The 22,740-nt window shown below is 46.6% G+C and overlaps 1 protein-coding gene across 2 annotated transcripts in view; it reads right to left on the minus strand.

Moving 5' to 3' along the window:
- Positions 1-9,829: 9,829 nt before the first annotated feature.
- The window catches only part of TMEM248 (transmembrane protein 248), a 36,101-nt gene continuing 23,190 nt past the window's right edge, over positions 9,830-22,740 (minus strand). The window contains exons 4-7 of one of the 2 annotated variants that reach the window (XM_045786134.2): positions 21,241-21,391; positions 19,757-19,940; positions 18,190-18,333; positions 14,881-17,609 (exon numbers count right to left, since the gene is read on the minus strand). In XM_045786134.2, coding sequence (XP_045642090.2) covers positions 17,589-17,609; positions 18,190-18,333; positions 19,757-19,940; positions 21,241-21,391 — 500 coding nt within the window. In that variant the 3' untranslated portion in view covers positions 14,881-17,588. Of the gene's footprint in view, positions 9,935-14,880; positions 17,610-18,189; positions 18,334-19,756; positions 19,941-21,240; positions 21,392-22,740 lie in introns of those variants that run through there. The other variant, XM_045786136.2, reaches the window with a different exon arrangement.

The raw sequence follows: 22,740 nt of genomic DNA on the forward strand, positions 1-22,740 counted from the left end.
AAAGGAAGTTTCTAGAAGGAAACCGGAAAGAATATCTTCTTGAGATGCGTTCAGGAAAAGATTCCTTAAACAGGACACAAAAACTGCAATCATAAAAGAAACAATTGAATCAATTAAACTGCATGAATATTAAAATGTCTGCCATCAAACACCACTAAGAGACTGAAAAGACAAGTCACAATTGCAATACATTATCTGACAACTGCCTTGTATCTTAACTATATAAAGAAATCAATGAGATAAATATTGGCAATGCAATTTTAAAATAGGCGAGATATTAAAATAAGCTCTTCAAAACAAGGAATATTCAAATGGCGAGTAAACACAATCACCAGAGTGGCTAAAATATAAAAAGATAATTTTTTAATATTTTTTTTAAGTAAACTCTATGCCCACTGTGGGGCTCGACCTCAGTCAGTAGAGCATGCAACTCGTGATCTTGGGGTCGTGACAGACATGCTTATGTTTGTTCAACAAAACAGGTTTACTGTAATATTTTTTTAAGGAGACATTTTAATGTCTTAAAGATATTTATTTGAGAGAGCTTGAGTGGGGGGAGGGGCAGAGGGACAGGGAGAGAGAGAATGAGAGAATCTCTCAAGCAGACTCTGTGCTGAGCACAGAGCCCAACGTGGGGCTTGATCTCACAACCCTGAGATCATGACCTGAGCCAAAACTAAGAGTCGGAGGCTCAATGAACCGAGCCACGCAGGCGCCCTGCGTGTACTGTAATAGTCATAGCATCGTTATTTGTAACAGACCCCAAACAGAAAACTCCTGAATGCCCAGCAACAGAACAGAGAAGTGTGGGCGATTCACATAAAGGAATACTATGCAGCAATGAAAAAGACTGCTTTCTGGTGTTGACAGCAGATGGCTACAGCCATGTTCCTGGTTCATACCCCCCCTTAGTAAGCCAGATGCTAGGACCAGCCCTAGGACTACAGCGAAGCTATGGCCAATCTCTGATGATCTTGGCCACAGCACCTCAGTCAGCTTTTGAACCCAGTTCACCCCTCAAGCAATGGGAATGTTCTGAGAGGGGGTGTGGGAAGCCACAGGATTAAAGAGAGGAGGAAGACCCATCTTTGGAACAGACAGTGCCTCAATACTAGGAAATGTTCCCCAGTCCTGTTTGGGCATTACTTCCAGAGAGGCTTTAGACACTCTTCCATCGTGTGTCACTGCCCTTGAGATGTATGGCCCCACAAAAGACATACTGACCAGCTACACAGGCCACAAGTCTGGCCTCTGGGAGCTGGGGAGGGGAGAGAACATGTCCAGTGGAGGGACCATCATGGGTGGCCCTATTGCTGTAGCAAGAGGGCAAGCAATTTGGCTTTGCCATCCCAACAAGACAGCGCACAATGGCAGAGATGAGAAATGTGTGAGCACCCGGGAAGGCCTGCGTGTCCTCAACATGACAAATTCTTGTTCTGCTGAGAGCAAACCCCAGAATGTGTGGAGAAGCTCAGGGTCTTGGCCTAAAGGACCAGGATTCAATGACGGTGGAGATGAATCTTCCTACTAGGGGCCACGTCAGCTCACAAGGTCTCTGAGCTCCTTCAGCTTGCAGGGTCCTAGGAGCTCGTGCTCCGGGGTGTGGTATGGACAGCTGGCAGCGTCGGGAAGAGCCAGAGGCACTGTGAATCCAGGGGACCCTCGTTAGCTGGACACCGCTCAGCCCCTCCAAGTGCCGCTGGGCCCCGGGGATGCATACGTTCCACCCGCTCCCCCGCAAGGCTGAGGGTGTCTCCAACAGCTTGTAGGTTCCAGCAGGACCACGGTGCTGCGAAGCCCCGGGGGCTGTGGGAACTGCATGTGAATTCAGAAGCGGTGAAGTGGGTGGGCCATCTGGTCATCCCCACAGACATTTGAGAAGATGCTCTTGCCATTTGAGAAGTTTTCTGAATAAGAACTTTTAAAACTAGGAAAAAAGGGACACTCGCTTAACACGATCACTACACAACATCCGGCAGCAACATCTCTTCATGTGCCTTCGAGGGATGTGCGGAAAACAGAACTGAGAAAGTCCCTGTCCTCACAGAAAGGAAACAGAAATAAACAAGGGTGGTGGTGTTAAAACAGGGCCGACATTCCTTGGCACTCCTCCCAGGGAAAGGCGGAGTGATGCCCCTTCCCCTTGAACCTGGGCAGGTCTGTGACTGCCTCAGCCAGTGGAGAAGGGTGGTCCACGCCTCTCTAGGACACACGTGTAAATGCTCTAAGAGGCTCAAACCAACTGGAAAGGCCACATGGGGGCACTCCGTCCACAGTCCCCGGTGGCGACGTCTTCCAACCATCCTGATGCGGGAACCAGACACGTGATTCTAGCCCTCAGTCACCCTCAACGGAGTCTCCCCCAACGGAGACCCCACGCCTCATGGAGCAGAGACAATTCATCCTTGCTGTGGCTTGTCCAAACTCCCGACCCATGGAATCCACAAGCATAATAAAATGGTTGTTACCCCCTGAGTTTGGGATGGTTTGCTATGCCGCAAAATCAACCCAGAGCAAGTAAATATATAATACGGTCTCTGCCTTAGGGGATGTGAGTGTTCCGGAGAAAAGCAAAGCAGGGTAGGGGCAGTAGGGTGAATGCAAGCAAACCTGGTAAGGAGGAAAGCAGCAAGTAAGAATGAGGGGCAGAAAGGATGAGTACCCACCTTTTGCATTGACATGGATGGAACTGGAGGGGATTATGCTAAGTGAAGTAAGTCAAGCAGAGAAAGACAATTATCATATGGTTTCAATCGTATGTGGAACATAAGGAATAGTGCAGAGGACCATAGGGGAAGGGGGAGAAATCAGAGAGGCGGATGAACCATGAGAGACTACGGACCCCGGGAAGCAAAGTAGCGGTTTCAGAGGGGAGAGGGGTGGGGGAAGAGGGTGACTGGGTGATGGGTAGTAAGGAGGGCACATGTTGTGACGAGCACTGGGTGTTATACGCAACTAATGAATCACTGAACACTACATCAAAAACGAATGATGTGCTATACAGTGGCTAACTGAACAAGATAAACAAAATTTTTTAAATTAAGCATAAAAAAAAAAAAGAATGAGGGGCAGAGAAATGGAACAGAGGATTGTGGTGTCGGTCCTTGAGGTATAAACCTGCTCCCCTCCAGCCTCAAGCCCTCAGCTTCTAGGGTGGCCTTTCTCCCAAGCTTTAGCGCAGAGAGCAATTAATCCTGGCTCCTAATGTTCAAGTCAGCTGCTGCTTCTGGGAGCTCAAATGTTTTTTTTAATAGTTTCTTTTTCCTAATCCTGGATGATTTAAGGAATTTATATATGTACCTTTGACCAAAGGCAATATTATGCACATTTTTTAATTCACTTTTTTTGCACATGGTATAAAATTTGAAAGGAAAAAGCCTCCCTCCCACTCCTCGCCCCAACCCACTCAATTACCCTCCCTTGATGCAACTCTCTTACCAGTGTTGGGGAGTTTTCCAGAAAGGGCCTCAGCATTTACAACCAAACGAGAGCAAACTACACCTAAAATTCTGCACGTTGATATGTTCACTTACATCTTGGGAGTTTTCTCCATATCATTACACAGACATATTTCTCACTCTTTAAACAAACAACAATTTTTTTTTTTTTTGCTTTGGAGCAATTTTAGTTTTAGAAAAAAGACAGTGGCGTTCCCATAGAGCCTTCTGTGTGTGTCTGTGTGTGTCTGTGTCGAGTAAGCTCTAATATTAATATCTAACATAACTATGTTGTCAAAACTAAGAAGTTGTTAGTGGAACAATGCTCTTAACTAGACTACAGAGTTTCTTCCAGTTTCACTAGTTTGTCTATTAATATCCTTTTCCTGTTTCAGGACACAACCCAGGGTACCCATAACATTTAATCTTCGTGTCCCCTTAGTCTCTACCGATCTGTGACAGTTTCTCAATCTTTCCATAATTTTTATGACCTTGACACTTTCGAGGAATACTGGCAAAGTATCGTGCAGCATGTCTGTCAATCTGGGTTTTTCTGATGTTTTCTCATGATTAGAATAGGTTATAGGTTTGGGGGAAGTATCCTTCACAGGGGGAAGTATCCTTTCCAATGCATTGTTTTAGGGGCGCACAATGTCACCATGACATTAATGGTGATAGTAACCTTCATCACTCGGTTAAGATTGCATCTGCCAGATTTCTCCACTGTATCGTTATTATTTTTCCCTTTTCTCTCTTCTTCGGAAGTGGATCACTCAGCCCAGACCATATTCAAGCTCCACCTCCCAGAAGGGGGCAGAGGGCATCTACACCTATTATTTGGGACCAGGATCCTGCCCCGGTCCTAGAATCAGCCACTTTCCCAAGGAGCCTCAGTCTCTTTTACTGGAGAATGGTATTTAGAACCTGAGATCTGGGTACTAGGCACGCTTATGCTACGGGAGTGCTTCAGCTTCAAGGCCCTCTCGGTGGACAGAGTTTGGAAATGTATGTATGTATTCTAACCCGTATGTATCCACACACCTGTAATTCTTTCCGCCCCATCTGCATATATCAAGGCAAACATGAGTTCATACTGACAGGTCTGACTAACCCAGCACAGGTCTTGAGGCTCTGTTCATTTTTCTTCAATCCAGTCGTTTCTGGGTTTTTCCCCCTCTCTAGTGCTCAGGATTGGGTAGCTTTTATGATCTATGTTCAAGTTCACTGAATCTTCTACATCTCAAATCTACTGTTAAGACCATGTAGTAAATATTTCATCGAGTTATTGGTTTTCAAGTAGAATTTTCACTTGGTTCTTTGTCATATTTTTCATTGCTTTTGTTGAGAATCCCTGTTTTTTTACTTTCAGGTAATTATAGATTCACATGTGGTTTTAAGAAATAATAGAGAGAGGGGCGCCTGGGTGGCACAGCGGTTAAGCGCCTGCCTTCGGCTCAGGGCGTGATCCCGGCGTTCCGGGATCGAGCCCCACATCAGGCTCCTCCGCTATGAGCCTGCTTCTTCCTCTCCCACTCCCCCTGCTTGTGTTCCCTCTCGCTGGCTGTCTCTATCTCTGTCAAATAAATAAATAAAATCTTTAAAAAAAAAAAAAGAAATAATAGAGAGAGATGTCATGAGCCCTTCGTCCAGTTTTCCCCAGTAGTTAATACCTTGAAGAACTACAGTATAGTGTCACCACCAGGATATTGACATTGATGGTGAAAATCCAGAACAGTTCCATCAGAAGGATCCCTCCTGTTGTCCTTTTATAGCCACACCCACACCCACCACCCTCCCTCCTTCACTCCTGGAAACTACGAAGAAATGTTTTCTAATTCTGTAATTGTCATTTCGACAAAGTTATATAAGAGGAATCATATAGTATGTGACCCTTTAAGACTGGCATCTTTTACTTGGCATAAGGCCTTTGAAATTTACCCCAGTCGTTGCGTGTCTTGATTGCTTTTTTTTTTTTTTTAAAGATTTTATTTATTTGACAGAGAGAGAGACAGCCAGCGAGAGAGGGAACACAAGCAGGGGAAGTGGGAGAGGAAGAAGCAGGCTCCCAGCAGAGGAGCCTAATGTGGGGCTCGATCCCAGAACGCCAGGATCACGTCCTGAGCCGCAGGCAGACGCTTAACGACTGCGCCACCCAGGCGCCCCAATTGATTGTTCTTATTCCTGAGTAGGGTTTCGTGATATGAATGAACCACAGTGACACAGCCTGGATTTTTGTGTTGCCTCGAAATTCATGTTGAAACCTAGGATGGTATAATACCCTATGATGTTATTTAGAGGTGGGGTCCTTGGGAAGTGATTTGGTCATGAGGGCAGAATCCTCGAGAATGGGATTAGTGCCTTTATAAAAGAGACTCCAGAGAGTTTCTTTGCCTGTCTGTCATGTGAGGACACAGCAAGATGACTGCCCGTGAACTAGGGAGCAGGCCCTCACCAGACATCAAATCTGCTGGAGGCTGGATCTTGGACTTCTCAGTCTTTAGAACTGTTGAGAGATACATCTGTTGTCTGTAAGCCACCCAGTCTACGGTAATTTGTTACAGCAGCCCAGAGCGATACACAATTTTTTTTAACCATTTACCCATTGAAGGACATCTGAGGTCATTTCCAGTTTGGGGTTATTACAAATAAAGCTGCTGACAACATTCATGTACAGGTTTTTGTGTAAATATATATTTTTCATTTCTCTGGGATAAATGCCCCAAAGTACAATTTCTGGGTTGTATGGTTAGTTGCATGCTAATAGTTTCATAAAAAATTCCAGTTTTCCAGAGTGGGTGTACAATTGTACATTCCCACCTGCAATGTATGAGTAATTCAGTCTCTCTTTGCTCTTATCAGCATTTGATGTTGTCACCATTCATTCATTCACAATTCAGATAGGTCTGTAATGAAACCTTGTTATGGATTTAATTTGCATTTCCCTAATGGCTAAAGATGTTAACCATCTTTCTATTTGCTGATTTAAAATCTCTTCAGTGAAATATCTGCTCATATCTTCTGCGCATTTTCTAATTGAATTGCTGTTTAGTGTTTCTATTGTTGAGTTTTTAGAGTTCTTGACATATTCTCCACCATAGTTCTTTGTTGGGTATGTGGTTTGCAAATATTTTCTCCAAGTCTGTAGCTTGTCTTTTCATCCTTTTAACAGTGTCTTTCATGCACCAAGAGTTTTACGCTATGATGAAGTTCCAACTTGTCAACTTTTCCTTTTATGGATTATGTGTGGGGTCATGTCTCAGGATTTGTTGCCAAGCCCTAGATCCTGATTCTCTCCCATGGTTTTTCTAAAGTTTTATAGCTTTACATTTTGTACTTAAGTCCATGATCCATTTTAAGCTAATTTTTGCATGACACGTGAGACTTAGGCCAAGGTTCATCTTTTTTTCTATGCATGTCCAGTTGCTCCAGCACCGTTTGTTGAAAGGACTATCTTTCCTTCGCCGATTTGTTTCTTGCATATTTGTTAAAAAAAAAAAAAAATCCAATGGGCGTACTTGTGTGGGTCTATTTCTGGGCTCCCTATTCTGCTTCTGATCCCTGCATCTGTCCTCTCACCAGTACTATGCTGTTTCCATAGCTATCGAGTAAGCCTTAATATTGGGCACAGTGATCTACCCCTTTTATTCTACTTTAAGATGTTTTAGGGGTGCCTCAGTGGCACTTGGTTGAGCATCTGACTCTTGGTTTTAGCTCGAGTCAAGATCTCGGGGTGTTGAGGTCAAGTCCCACCTCCGGCTCTGCACTCAGGGGGATGTCTGCTTGAGATTCTCCCTCTCCCCTTGCCTCTGCCCTTCCCTTCACTCACACATGCACACCCGCTCTCTAAAATAAATCTTTTTTAAAAAGATTATTTTAGATATTCTAGAACCTATGCCTTTTCTTAAAAATTTTATAATAAGCTTATCTATGTCTAGCATTTTGAATCCTTGCCGGCATTTTGAAAGGACTGCATTAAATCTTTAAATCAATCTGGCAAGCACTGACATCTTTACTATGAGTCTTTCAGTCATGAGCCCCATATGCCTATTTACTTGGCTTTAATTTCTTTCATCAGCTCCATATATGCTTTGTTAGGTTTCATACCTAAGTTTAAGTGGTTGTAAATGCTACTGTATTTTTCATTTTGGTTTCCATTTTTTGTTGAACACCAGACATTTCTTTGAAGATTTTATTTATTTATTTGAGAGACAGAGAGAGAAAGAGAGAACCAGCAGGGGGAAGGGCAGAGGGAGAAGCAGGCTCCCCAGTGACCAGGACCCTGGGATCATGACCTGAGCCAAAAGCAGATGTTTAACCGACTGAGCCATCCAGGAGGCCCCGAACACCAGACATTTTACATATTCTAGCCACTGTGGACCCCGATTTTTTTCCTTTGAAGTTTGTTGTTTTATTTTTAGTAAGTTGCCTAGACTCAATCTTTGGAATCCACCTCCCTCCCCCCACCGTGGTACACAACTCATGATGTCTCTACTCAGCTTTTTAATTTATATTTTCATTTTTTTGTAAAATAAAATCTGCTTAGAAATTGTCCCTGAGTCTGTCTAGTAGGGGGGTCAGGTAATGACTGGTTAGAGATTCTGTTCAAACACCTGACCCAGTGAGGCTTTCGTCCCTTGCCAATAGACCTGGGGGCCAGTGGGGGAGCCTAGTCAAAATGTGGTCTGTTTTCAAGTCTCTCCCAGCTTTTACTCTCTACCACAGAGCTTGAGCCTTCTTGGGTCACAACCTCCCACTGAAGCAGGGATGTGTGGAAAGCTTGATCAGCCCTCTCTGGTTCTCTGTTTTCTGGGATATCCCTGGTAAATTTCTATATAGCCCACTGGACTGCCAGCTGCCCCAAGTAGGTCTGCAACCTCAGGCTACCAAAGCTATGGGCTTTCATTTCCTACCGAGCTTGCTACTTTTACTGACAATGCCATTGAGCATGGGTGTTCTCCCTCTCCTCCAAAGCAAACCCAACAATGAAACTGCTAGTTTTCAAAGACACCTTCAGCATGGCAGCATTGTAAGTTGGGGACTGGGAGAGGAAATGGAAACAGCTCCAGGCAAGACCCCCACTGCTCTTTCCAAAAGTTCAGGTTTTCCATAAATAGATGCTTCTCAACTTTTTGTTTATTTGCCTTCGGTCAACTTCCAAAGCCCTGAAATAGTTGGTTTTGCCAGTTTTGTCCTGTTTTGTACTTGCCTAACACTTTGCCAGAGATACCCATGACTGAACCTTTCAGCCCTGGACATACCTTGGGATCCAGCTGGGATCCAGACTACCCCCACCAGCTACAGCGCCAACGGATGAATCAGCCTTCCTTAAGTGAAGCGCTCCATTCAAATGCAGATCTCCCTCTGCTGGTGAGGAAAGGCTCAAAAATTTTTAGGCTTTCTACTGAGAGGTCCCAACACAGTCTAGAACCAGTACTCTCCAGAGTGGGGTACACACAACTCAGACAATGGGATGGCACCAGTCAATTCCTAACTTTTCTATAAAAACTAGATTGAAATGAGGCTCCACCCGGATTAACTATACAAGTCGACATCATCACCCTCCCTTGGACTGTGAGTTGGACGGACATGTGTCACGTGTGGGGTGCACACTCCTGCAGGCTGCCTTGAGGGAAGCGCCCTCACACTTCATCCACCTCCAGCTTATCAAGAGGTACTGCAGTGTATATGGACACCATTAAGGGGAGTCATGACTTCCCGTTAACTGGTTTAAAACTAACACCCACAACATGGACAAATGGGTTAAAAAGACTCTTTGAAAATAATACTTAAGTACAAGCAAATGACAGATGATGGAGGAGCCAACTCCTTCTCCTACTACCGGGAGGTCTCTCTGAAGTTCCATTAAGAGCTCAATACAACGATGCTTTCCATAGCTCTGACAAAAAGTCATCCAGAAAATAATGCCCAATTAATAAGCACAGTTTGAAATAGAGACTGACAAATTCTGAGCAATGACTCTCACCCTAAACCACTCATGTGGCTTGAGATATTAGCTAACGGACACCATGATGTCACCCCATTGTCAAGGCATTTTGACCCGCTGGATTTTGTGTGTGTTGTTAGGTACATGAGTCATGCATGTATCCTAAGCAAATTCATATCCAATGCGTGCGGTAAAATTCATTACCACTAGAGGTGAGAGATAAAGTCCCACCGGTCTCTGGGATACTCTTGCACTGGGATCCCATGTTAGTATGAATGCCACCGTACCAGCTGGGGACTCTGCCACGGGGGTGGCAAGTCCCAAACGCTCTTGGCTCCTGTCCCGTGTCATGTGCTTTGGGGCTGAACTTGCAGGACCAGAACTCATTACATAACCAGCAGACTGCGCCCTGCAGCCTGATACCACTCCTGTGCCCCAACCTGGAGTACCTGCTCTATCAGGAGGGACTCATGACTCCAGATGGGTGACGTCCTAGTCCTCCGCATCTCCAGTCAGAGAAGTCATGAGAAACGTCATCCATCCATAGTGTGATCTGGAAAACAGAGCAAATCTCTGTGGCACTGGACTGTGGAATCGGACCTTTAACATTTCCAGGGACTAAAGTAGTGAGGGTGTGATGAGAACAAGAGGCAGGGCTTATGGGCTCAGCTCTGGTCCTGCCTCCACTGACTTCTCCCTGTACCCCAAGAGCTGTCCTGCAGCCCCGCCATAGTCCCTGCATGGACAGGGAATAAGGTAAGCAGGTTGACTCCAGGTCTTCACAATTACAGCTAACATTTATCATCTTCAAGCTCCACGTATTTCAACTCACTGAATCCTCTCAGGAGCCCCAGGTAATAAATACTATTGTCAATCATTATTTTTACAGATGAGGAAACGGACGCAGAGTACAAATGAGATTTGCCCAAGGCTACCAAGAGTAAAGTGGCAGTGCCAGAACTGGAACCCAGACAATGCCAATTAGGCAACAGATCCTAAACCCAACCTCCTAACCGTTATGTTCTCCTGCTTCTTATAGGCTACTATCTGTCCATGACCTGGTCACTAGAATGGGCTACCAGAGGGACACACACAATCACTTGCTCTAAATAAAGTATGCGTGTCGCAGGCTTATGGTGTGGGGGCTAAAGACACACAAAGATGTACCTTGGAGGGTCCCCATCTAAAAACCACACACAACCCCACCCACACATCTTGCTTCATCCATTGGCTGCCAATACGTTCAGATTCTGGGCAGACCACCTCAAAGATTTTCTTTGCTTTGCCTGTCTTGCTTAGATTTTTGACATCTCATTTTTCCAGAGTCCAACCCAGGCCCCAATCTCTAACATCATTATCACTAAGAGATGCAGAGCCCGCATTCTCCAGATCTTGTGCAGTTCTAGCCCAATTCTTGGTTTTCCACCGTGTATTTCTGACAAGCTTCCCGTTCACAGTATTTCTACCCCACAAATCAGCCAACCCCTTCCCCCACAGTCCAATATACAGCATGTTTCTGTTGCACCAGCAACTTTATGGGCAAAATTTTTTAAGACTTTGAGAGAGAGCGCACGTGCACAAGCTGGGGGAGAGCACAGGGAGGGGTAGACAAGCAGACTCCTTGCTGAACAAGGAACCCGACTCGGGGCTCCATTCCAGGACCCCGAGATCATGACCAAAGCCGAAGGCAACTGCTTAACCAACTGAGCCACCTAGACACCCCACGGGCAAATTTCTCACATGCTAGACCTACAGCTCATTTTTCTATCTGGGTATGGGTATGGCAAAAACGTACATACATGAATGTGGGTTAAGATCAGTTACTCCCTTTTCTTGCTCTCCTGGTATTCTGTGCACTGGGGCTAGGTGGGGGGGTGGGGGTGCATACAGGGCGAGGGATGGGGACAGGAAGTACACCACTTGCTCCGGCCTCCCAATGCCCTGCCTGAGTGGAATCTTGGCTTTCACAAGTAGCCGGATGGACATCTTCGAGGCAGGAGGCAAATCACAGGACTGCCCTCCTGGACCAACCTCTTCGTCTTGGAGGACTAGGGACCAGGCATTACCTCTCTCCAGCCCACGGCATCACCTTGATGTGTGGGCCACAGTCAGGCAAACCGGGAAGAGGCAGAGATCACAGGCTGGTGGACCTGGACCGTAGACGCCAGGGAATGACAGCAGTTCTAAGGGCCCAGGGTTGGCTGGAAGCCAAAAGCCGAGGCATCGGGGAGATTTCAGTCTGGGGCAGAATGCACAGGGTTAATACACCAGGGCCCTGGTTGTCAACAAGGTGATGCCACCCCTAGGGGACACTCTGTTTAGGGGAGGTTTCTGGTTATCGCAATGACAGGGGCCCTCTCCTCGGACACGGAGGCCAGCCACAGGACAGTGCAAAGTCCTATCACGTTTCACAAGCCTGCCGGTGTCTGATCCACCCTTCATGTAGGGATGAAACATGTTTACAATCATTTGAGCCTGGAACCTAACTCCATTTTGCAGAAATATTTTTTAGACACATGCTGTACTTTCTAGGAACGCAACTAAACTGAGGGAAAAGTGTACTTTGTTTTGTTGGGAAATCGAACAAAAATCCCATCTCCAGCCCTGCCGCAGGAGTCGGAGTGGCCCATCTGAAGCTCGCCTGTCACTCTCCGCGCACGGCCATCCTCTCTCCCACAGGCACAAGATCGAATCCCACTGTCATCACTTCCAGGGTAGCCATGCCCAGACCTTTACTTAAAATGCACCTGAGTTCATTACATGTTGCTTCCCTTTTATTTATATTTCAGTTAGTCCTCTTTTTTTAAGTTACATGTTGGTAAAAGATATGATCTCTCTCTTTTCAGGATAGTAAAATTTATAAAAAGTAAAGGTTAGGACTGATCGGGTTGAGCTCAAGGCGCTTGTGAAAGCCATGGGGTCCCTGCTGCCCAAGTGCGACCCTGATTCCGCTCATCAGCGTGCCCACAGGTGGCCAGCAGCTGCCCCAACATGAGTGGCCCCTGGGCAGTGCTAGGGCAGGAAAGCAGCCAGACCGAGCCTGGAACGGGTGCCCTGGACCAGAGGGAAAGTAAGGGGTCCCAGGTCAGGTAGCAGACGGCTGCAGTGTTCATCACGTGAGCCCGCATGGGAATCCCCGTGCCAAGGAGATGGACCACCCCGCTTGTGCACGGATGACGCACGTGAACCAGTCACACAGTCATGGATGTGCTGCAGGGTAGAAGGACAGGGACAGAAGACGGACAGTCAGGTGTCTCTGGGAAGGAAGTCTTTCAGATTCAGGAGGTGATCCAAGAGCCAGGCTGGAGATCAAGGGGCAGGGGAATGATGTCTCCAAGACAACCTCAGGGCACAAAGGTTTTCACTGGAAGTACCTTCCCTAGCCCCTTCTGTGTGCCTCTAGATTTTTTTTTTTTAAGATTTTATTTATTTGAGAGAGAGAGCACAAGCAATGGGAGAGGCAGAGGGAGAGTGAGAAGCAGACTCCCTGCCAAGCAGGGAGCCCGATGTAGGACTCGATCCTGGGACCCTGGGACATGCCCTGAGCCGAAGGCAGACCTGTAACTGACTGAGCCACCCAGGAGCCCCCCGCCTTTGTATTTTTTTAAATTATTTTTTAGATTAATAGCTACTTCATCTTTATAATGAAGGTGTGGTCAATGTAATTTCAAGATGTCAGGCTCCCAAGTTCTGAGACCAGAGAGATTGTAGCTTTCTCAAAACGGCAAAATGAATTCTTGCTAGCTAGAATCGTGGAGTTCAGACTCTGCAATCTCTCTGCCGTAAGGGCTCTCATAAATTATCCACGTCGGTAGTTTTGGAACTGCAGGCTGCCTTCCATTAGTTGGCTGTGTAATCAATTTAGTGGTCAAGCTCCGTTTTCAAATTAAATAGAAGAAACGAAAATTTAAAAATATCACTGTGTGTCATGATGTTCAATTATGTAACTTCCTTTCGGGCATCGGTTCCCATCCTTGATGAGGGAGAAGCAGGCACGGCGTAGGCAGCACCGAGGTGAGGCCACTCAGCCAGGGCTACCCGGCATGTGGGGGCTGGAGCCGGGGCTCGTCCCTGCCACCCTGGACTTCTGGGCTGAGAACTCTCTTCCTGCAGCATGTCCCTGCACGGCCTCTGGCAGGCCAGCCCCACGGGGCCACTCTAGCAGCAGCCCAGAGGAATCCTGTCCTCGGGAGGGGGCAGGAGTCCCTGCAGGCCTCCCCTTCTCCACCCAGCAAGGAGCCAGGGCCCCTGGAGCGCAGCCTCTGAGCACCGCCCTCCGCATCCCACGGCCCCATTTCCGGGTGTGTTCAAACTGCACCTCTTCCAAGGGCCATCCGCATGCAACCACCCCGAAGTCTCACGACCATTATCTTCTACCCCGCAAGCCTCCGTATCTCATCACGATCTGCCACGAGATTATAAATACTTGTTTATGAGCTGTCTCGCCAATGAGACGGAAGTGCCAAAAGGATTAAGTATTTTGCCCAGGCGCCGCTGGCCCTCTAGCTCCTGGAACAGGGATGGCATTTCAGAGAAACCCCAGGAATAGTTGCTACTCACTGAGCAAGAGTTTGGAGGGAAGCATCTGCATAAAACCAAAAGCAAAAGCCAACCCCCCCGGCCCCTTGGACACAGCACTACACCTGCCGTCTGTTCTTACAACGGCTAAACCACTCTAGGTCACCCTTCGTCCACAACGGGCACGGGAGGAGGAGTCTGGAGTCTTCAGAGGGGAAGAGATAGAGAAAAAGGCTCTCTCAGAGGGAGAGAAGTTTCTTTGAGCAAGTTCACAAAGACCTTGACCAGACTCCACCCCACTCCCCTGGTCTGTGGGTTCATTCTGCTCTTTCTGTGCGCTGTGACCATGCAGCAGAGCACGCGGCTCTCAGAGGACAGGGAGGCAGGAGCAGTGTCCTGAGTACAGCGCTCGACCTGGGGGAGAGAGAAGGCCGGAAAGGTGAAGGAGGTGGAAACAAACGGGCCTGTGGAGGTGTCCTGTCCCACGGAGTGCCTAGAAGCTGACCTCTCTGACCCTGGCACCTGCCGGGGAGGGAGGAGAATCCACAGAGCCTCTGCCCCTGGAAGAGGGGAGAATTCACGTTAGTGAACATGATCTCCCTTTACGAAGAACTGCAGAAGTTGCAGCGCCCTGGCGAAGGAAGCCTAGCACGTGTGGGAGCTCTAGAGCAGGAAAAGGGGGTCTTCAAATGCCCACACCTACTCAAATGCTCCCTAGTGGTCTGTATTCCTTACTTTACCTACTTCTGGGCAGGATCTGGGCCACGTCTGTGAGGACCTGCTGGTCCGCTGTACTAGAAGAGGTTTCGTGCCCTCGGGTGCTTGCTGAGGCCGCCGAGTAGGAAACGCGGCCCCCCCCACATCCTGAGAGTGGGTGACGCGTGGAGAGAACAGCTTGCAAAACACCCTCAATTACTTCGCGCAGATGTTCTTCTCTTAGAAAACACCCATCAGATGGCAGGAAACGGGAGACATGGCAAATAAATTCAGAGGTTTTATTCTGTAAAGCACATATGCACATATTTCAAACACAGAAAATTAATCTGGGAGTGAATGCCATAACAGATCAGCTACTGACCATCATGCAGCAAGGTAAGTGAGATGGGTCCGCTGGCCCTTGTAACCCCACAGTGCCTGCAGGAGGGCTGAAAACCAGCATGCTGAATCCCTACAAACTGCCAAAGAAAATGCAACTGAAACGCAGGCTCCTAGTGACGAGAAAAACTTACAAATAGAATCAAAACTGATTCAAGTCATACAGTGAAAAGACAAAAGGAAAAAGGAAAGAGATCAATATGATCTGAAACAACCATTTAATAGTAAGTTGCTAACCTCTGATTGGACCTCCAGTCCAAGATGCCTGAGAACGCGCCACGGCTCCTGCGTGGGGTCCCTCGGAGTGGCACCTGGGCCCTGTGTGGGGATGCTCTTCTAATCCTGACGTCCCCCAGCGAGATGCGGCGGAGGACCAGGCCTTGTCTGCAAGTGCCCGGATAGGAACAGGACTCTGGACTTCCTGAGATTCCACTGGCGTCTCTTCGGTTCCTGGACCTCTTCACCCAGGTCCACGGCCTCTCCTCTTCCCCGCCTTCCTTTAGACGCCTGACTGACTCTGGGTTTCCGTAAGATCTTTGAGAAATTACCTGCTAAAGTGAATGCTGGATTTTAAAGTGTGTGTCCTGGCCTCATGACAAGTCATACTGTCCAGGCATTTTTGGCACTTCCTTCCCTCATGCCTAACAGAGTCCTTCCTCCCCTGGCTACAGAGTCCAGCCATTCCCTGTCATTAAAACAAGGGTAATTAATATTAGCAACAAGCTGGATTGAACAAACCAGTGAAATACACTTTTTCACCTGTCTTTCTCCTTTTATGGTACTCTGCCAGTTATAAATCTCACCCTCTAACTCCACTGGGATTTTATTAATTCAGTAGCAGCTTAACCTAAAATCTGTTGGTCTTAATGATACTGATGTTTCTAAAGGCCAAGCCAAATGGCTCTTTCTCCATCTTGTCTCGTAAAAGTCTCAAAGTCTCTAAAGAGAAAACTAAATGAACAGGTTAGCCATGCATCACGTAAGCAACTCATGAAAAAACCGGATAGACAAGTATGATTACTGTGCTTGAAATGTACCAAAAAGAAAAAAAAAAGGGATATTAACATATTAAGTTACTACAGTGATTACTTTAACAATCTTCAGTAAGAGCCCACGATGGTTTCCCACTCGAGAATGCCTGGGATCACGTGTTCTAGGCCCAATTATTTCAGACTGCACGACTGATTCTAAACTTGGAACAGACTACAGACCTGAAGTTGAGGGAAAGAAGTGCTGACAGTCACGTCCAAGGTTTCGATTGCCCTTCTGCTCTACAGCATTGCTTGGGAGAACACAGAAGTCAGGCATGACAATGAGTTATTAAGGCAAAAAGCTATTACGAAAAAACAGTAAGAATACAAGTAACAAAGGACTAGAAAAGAGAACACAATTTTTTTTTTTTACATGAAGATGGATTAGAAGGCAAAAGGGAGAAAGGGTCTAGATCATCCAAATGCCCCAGGAAAGAAAAATGCTTTGGTTTTCCTCATACACGGCAGATCAGAGCTGCCTTCCTTCCAATTCCACAGGCACCATTTCGTGTCACTGATCTACCAGCTACCATTTTCCTTCTGAAGATATGTTCACTGCATAAAAATATAGGCAATAAGTAAAAGGAAGAAAGAAAATCCACTCCCTCTTCAAAGAAGACCAGAAACTCTTGCACGACTATTAGACTGACTTATCTTTCTCTTTCCATACTGCCGTCTGCATTCCAGAAAACAGAACAGCTAATTTCTACTCTACTCTAGAGCCATTTACTTAATTTTTAAGCTCTTTTGAGTGAGGACGCTGCTTTAACTTTTATAATGGAGGGAAGGGACAAGAGAGGAGGAAAAGACAGTGCCAACTCAACTCAAACAAGACCAGGTTCCTCACTATCCATATGGAAAATGAAACTTAGATCTTTACCATGTAGGTGATTTTTCAATAGTTAACTTTTTACTCAAGATAAAAGCACAAGTCTGTCCTAACTAGAGTAGTATTAAAATGTGACTATTTTACTTTTCTTTTCAAAGAAAAAAACAAACGAAACAAGAAACTAAGAAAGATAGGCATGTTTCCTTGCAAGCAAAACGGAGAAAAAGGGATTATTGTTGTTACCATGATCATTAAGCCACAGACACGTAAAATCCACAAAATGGATTGGTGGCTTTGGAAATGCAATATCACATCGAAGGTGCAGACTGTTTCGAACATTCTGTACATATCGGGCTGAAACAAGAACCAAAGCAAACCTCAACCCCGCCAGCGATGAAATGCCCCTGTGACCTTGGTGAAGACAGCATGGTCTGCTCGGCAGCAGTGAGACCACAAGCCTCTCCCGCGCTGCTCAGGAACATCCCGCCAAGTCCACAGGGGAGGCTGAAGGGTTCCGGCTGCACCCAGTGCGAAGCACGTGCATCATTGGACCAATTTCTGAATAGATCTTTATAAATATATACAAATCAGTTACAGGCACTTGAAATGTCTTTGGCTGGAATAACCCAACATTGCAAGATAACATATTCACAGAGTGTCCAGGCCCAGGCTGGGTTCAGCAGGCAATGATTATGGTTCTCTCAGTCTCCCTTAGAAAACGGGCAGTTGTGGGATTAGGCATCAGCCAAAGCCACCTAGAAGAGGACAAGATGAGCAATCCCGTCACAGCAAAGTCCAGGTAACACAGCCCCACCAGCACCCTCACTGGGTTCTGGTCTCCAACCGAACACCAGGGAGCTAAACGGCATGCATCTATCGGGCAGAGAAATTACTAAATCCCTAAGGAAAAAAAAATCTCACTTAGCAGGGAATGAATAGAAATCTAAAAAAGTCTCCTGCAGGAAGCAGCAGATCCAGCAGAAACCCCATGCTGAGACAGAGTTAACGGTTTTGAAACCATGATCAGGATTCTATGAGATGATTTCTCAAGCTGATAGAAACAGACGGGAAGCAGCCCTTCAGGGACCCCTGCTCTCCCATGGGACTTTGAGAACAATTCCCAGTCAGTACCTTTCACCAGCTAAGAAGTAGGTGTATGGCTGAAAATCTAACACCATGATTTAGGTTGAGGGCAGACTACTGCTGATAAAAAGACAGGACCTAATTTCTCTGGAGGAAAGGAGCCACCAGCAATAATGGGAGTAAGGACTAAGCAGGACTTTCTGTCTACAGAGATCTCCAGCAAACTGCTGGGCCACACCATCCACCGCTCACCTTCTCGGGACAAAAGTCAGGATTGCTCTGACGCAATTTGCTGGGTCTGCCTTTGATAACCGCATAGCAAAACATTGTTATCACCATCACGAAGAGGAAGTAACTGGTGTGCATGAGATGCAAATTTATTAATGAACGGTCATCCTGAATAAAAGAGAATAAACCAGAAACATCTGCACTGAGTTACTGGAAGATTTTAATGCTAGGTTTCTGGAAACAGGGTTCATAACATCCAGACTTGCCTCAACTTTAATTCTTAAACTGGAAGGAGAGAGGTTTCTCTTTTTCTCTTCTAAACTAGTAAAACTAGATCTAAGTAAAGACAGTGTCCCTGGGACCACCCACTCCTTCCTAAGGCAGCCCCCTGACCTGGCTTCTACACTCCCACACTCCCAAGAGCACCTTGCCCCCAGGCCCCCCGTTCCCCAGAAGGCTCCAGAGACCCAGAGGCTCTCCTCTACCCTTCTCTTCCATCCTCTTCCTCTGACTGCCCTCAGGTCATCTGGCTGACAGCCCAAGCCTGTGTTCCCAATTCCTCGCTATTCCCGACCAAGAAGGCCTCTCCCCATGGGCAGCTTCTGTCTTTGTCTTGCTCTCACTTTCCAAGTCCTTGATTCACTCCTCTCTGACCTTCCACAGGTGGTCAGTCACCAGGCCTGCCAGGAGCTGCGGCTCAGCCACGCTTCCATTCCTTTTCCTTCACACACCTACACACAGACACACACACCTCCAGGCCTCGAAACATCAGCCTTGGGCTCCGCCCCATAAACACATCATCGAGTGGGCAGACCAGTCTTCCTCACACACTGCTTTACTAAGACCCTACAGCCCAAATGCAGAAAGTCTAAGTGCCTCAGCAAGGCACCCACGGCCTTCTGGACCTTGGCCTCTTCCCAGCATCCAGCCTCATCTCCGTTGCTCACTCCCACAGGCCCCCAGCCTACCAACTGCTACAACTTGGTAGAAGAAAGAGAAAACAATCAAGAAAGAAGAAAAGAAATCTACCTATCATATACCGACAGAAAAGGACGGACATTTACAAAAATCCGTGCAGTCTGTTAAAAGTGGGTTCAAGTCTAAGCAGGAAGCTAAGCGAGCCCATCATCCACTGGTCCAGATTACGGTGCCTTCCTCCTTATTGAGTAAAATCCTATCCAGGCCTCAATATCTAGCCAAAGACTCATCTCTTCCGATTTACTTCTATTTTCCCGAACTATTTACTGCTCATATTGACACTGACCAACTATTCCCTGAGCGGCCGTGTGAATGAGCAGAAGGGACAGCATCCCCTGTGACCCCTACGAGTCAGGCACATGACGGCTGCTTGACAAATACGACCACTGGGGATCAAAGCGGAAAACAAAGAACAGATGCAGAGTTCTCGTAACTAACAGGGTGGCACATTTTTCCAAGCCTCCACTACTGCACCTAGTCTCCCAGCCCAGCTGGAAATCTAGAACGGCACGGGCTAAGCTAACCCAAGGAGGTAAAGGTGGCCTACATAACAGTTCACGGATGCAGGAAGATAGACAGACAGACAGACGCACACACGATTTTTCTCACTTACGTCCGGAACAATAACTGTAAGCTTGGGGTTTAAAGCATGGTACACTTTGCCAATGGCCCCCTTGTAACACCAGAACGGATTGTAATCCTGGGCATATTTGGTGTTGGCATCTCTGGCAGTCGTGAAGATCTTGTACCAGAGCGTGGCGTTGCTGTACGTGTCAGGAACACAGTGTGGTGGCTGTCTGCAGGGGAAGAGAGGGAAAGACACGGGCTCAGTGGCCTGAGACCTTCACCTGGGTCTCCCCCACGGCCCCAGCACAACACTGAGCAAAGCCACATGTGTGGAAGAGAGAAATAAGAGACACACATCTCTTGGAGATGAAGACCATTATGTTTTTAGTTCACAGATTTTTTTTTTTAATTTAACAAACACGTAACAGAATAAGAAACAGGCATCCAACATTTAGAAGTCTGGTTGTTAAGATTTTTGCCTTCACAAGTCAACCAACCCATGGTTCTCTTGCCCATGATGTAGCCCAAGAGAGACCTGCTCCTTTTAAGTCCATTTTCACAAATTATCTAAGTTGTTAGTCATGACTGTAAGTTTTGTACACAAACTTCTCATCAGATATAACCAACAGCAAACAATATTTAACTTATCTGATCTTGTCCTATAAACCTCCAAATATCTAAAACAGATAAATTCCAGAGTTTTTGGTGGGTTTTTTTTGTTTTTTTTTTTTAAGAGAAAGAGAGTATGCGCACGCGCGCCTGGGGAGGGGCAGAGGGAAAATCTCAAACAGACTTGATGCCCAGCATAGAGCCCGACATGGGGCTCAATCTCACAACCCTGAGATCATGACCTGAGCCGAAATCAAGAGTCGGACGCTCAACCAACTGAACCACCCAGGCACCCCCCCCCGTAATTATTCTTATTTAAAAAGAATTCATCATAGAATTCTTTCAAATAGGCTACATCTTGTGTGTTTCGTGTATTTATAGATCGTTATCGCCATTACAGAGAAAGGAGGCAAAAAAAACCCAAAACAAAAACCTTAAAAGGCCAAGTGGTAACATGGATAGCTGCTCAAAAAATGTGAGGCATGTTTCAGCAACAGAAACAGTTTCGTGGAAAATAAGATTCATTTATGCTCTCGATGTAAAAAATAACTCTTTCCAAATAACGGAGATGAATAAAACTTCATCTTTCAGGAGGCTTCGTTACAAGTCATCCTGGACATAGGATTAGCTCTTATTTCTCTTTTCTGTCACACGATTCTACCAACAGGACAGGCAGCCTAAGAACGTGCAGCTACACCAGATGCTTACGGCCTGTGAAGCATTCACTCTCTGATACTTACATGCAGAAGTTCTACCTTTAGGATTCCAAATTCAACTTAAATAACCCTTTAGACAGGTCTGGCCGTGGCAGTCCTACACAGTAACTTACTGCGGGCGTTCTGAGCGTCCGCAGCGCCCCAGTCATACTCATGGTAAATGGGGCTTCTGACGCACATCCACCGGGCTCAGGAAAACACTTACACGGTGACGGGGAACACACCAGGGTTGGCTGTGAGGGTCATGCAGGTGGTGAACACCACCTGCTCACAGTGACCGTGAAGGGCACAGTCGTCTGAACTCCAAGCTGTAGGCAGGGTAAAGGTAATATTGATCTCCTCGTGGGCTTCCCTGCCTATGAAAGAGAAATGGGAGGGGGAGTGGAGGGAGGGGGGAGCGGAGGGGGGTGGGAGGGAGGGAGAGGTGTTGGTAAATAAAGGTAAGAACCCATCTATTTATTATGCTCTGGGATGTCGATGAATCCTGGAATCAAACTCACCCAGGAATCCCCTATCAGCCCACAGAAGCAAGACATCTGCCTTTGTGGGATTTCAGAAACAAGAGTTCTGAGCCGGACTCTGAGGCCTGCTCACCTGGGAGAGCCACGGTGTGGCAAATGGAAAGGGGCCACTGTTAGCCAGGGCCTAGAGATGCCAGGCAACAAGGGCCCCCACTGCCCAAGGTGGAAAGCTGGGGGCTGGGTGAGTTATCATCATCGCTGTTTTAGCACCTGTGCGGCACTCGTGCCATTTCCAAATTGCTTTTACATGTATCATTTCACACAAAACATACCGCTATCCCACAAACATTCACATGTGAGCAGACTGAGGATCGGGGGTCTAACAGACTTCAGGAAGGTCAGGGAACTGGTAAGGGATAAAGAAGCTTAAACGAAAACCAAGGTATTCTAAAACCACAGCAGAAGGAGAAGGTCCACCCTTGCCTCATTCCCGTGGGAACAGCTCTCACCCGTAAAAGCCAGCAGGAGGCTGCCGGGCACTCCCAAGTTCCTCTAAGGACTGAGAGGCTCTTGGTAACAAAGAACCAAAGACTATTCTTCTAAGGTCTACGCCTCCTGTAGGAAGTCTTTCCTAATTACTCCAGCTTCTGCTACTTCCTCAACATTCTCCTGAATCACTCACAGTCTGTCATGGTCAGAGGGTACTATTGGTCAAAGGGCAGCACTCAATGTTCTATAGATGTTTATTTTTAATATTACTTTTTTCTTAAAGATTTATTTATTGGAGAGAGAGGGAGAGCACACAAGTAGGGGAGGGGCAGAGGGACAAAGAGAAACAGACTCCCTCCTGAGAGGGGAGCCTGGCACTTAACATAGCATTTCCTTTGTGCCAGGAACTATTGGTAAGTGTTGATAAATATTAACTCATGTTATATTTGTCTCTTCCATAATCCTAAACTTCCAAATCGAAAGACCAGATCTTAGGCTTTCTCTAGTTCTTCCCTACAGCTAGCACAGTGCTGAGCTAATGTGGACATTCAAAAATTTGTAGACTACTAACAATATTTGTAGTATGTATTGAAAACTCTAAGATGAAAAGCCTGAATAAAAATTTTGTGTTTGAAAATATAAAAACCAGAGCTAGGCCTTAAAGTTTCTTCTCAGCGGCTTTTATTGAGAGCTTGCTATACACCAAGCACTTTAAGTGAAGATGTAGCAGAAACAGTTCCTTCTTGACTTCGTTT

This window comes from Ursus americanus, chromosome 2, assembly GCF_024610735.1.
Source record: "Ursus americanus isolate L20-20 chromosome 2, mUrsAme1.1.p, whole genome shotgun sequence".
Classification (NCBI taxonomy): domain Eukaryota; kingdom Metazoa; phylum Chordata; class Mammalia; order Carnivora; family Ursidae; genus Ursus; species Ursus americanus.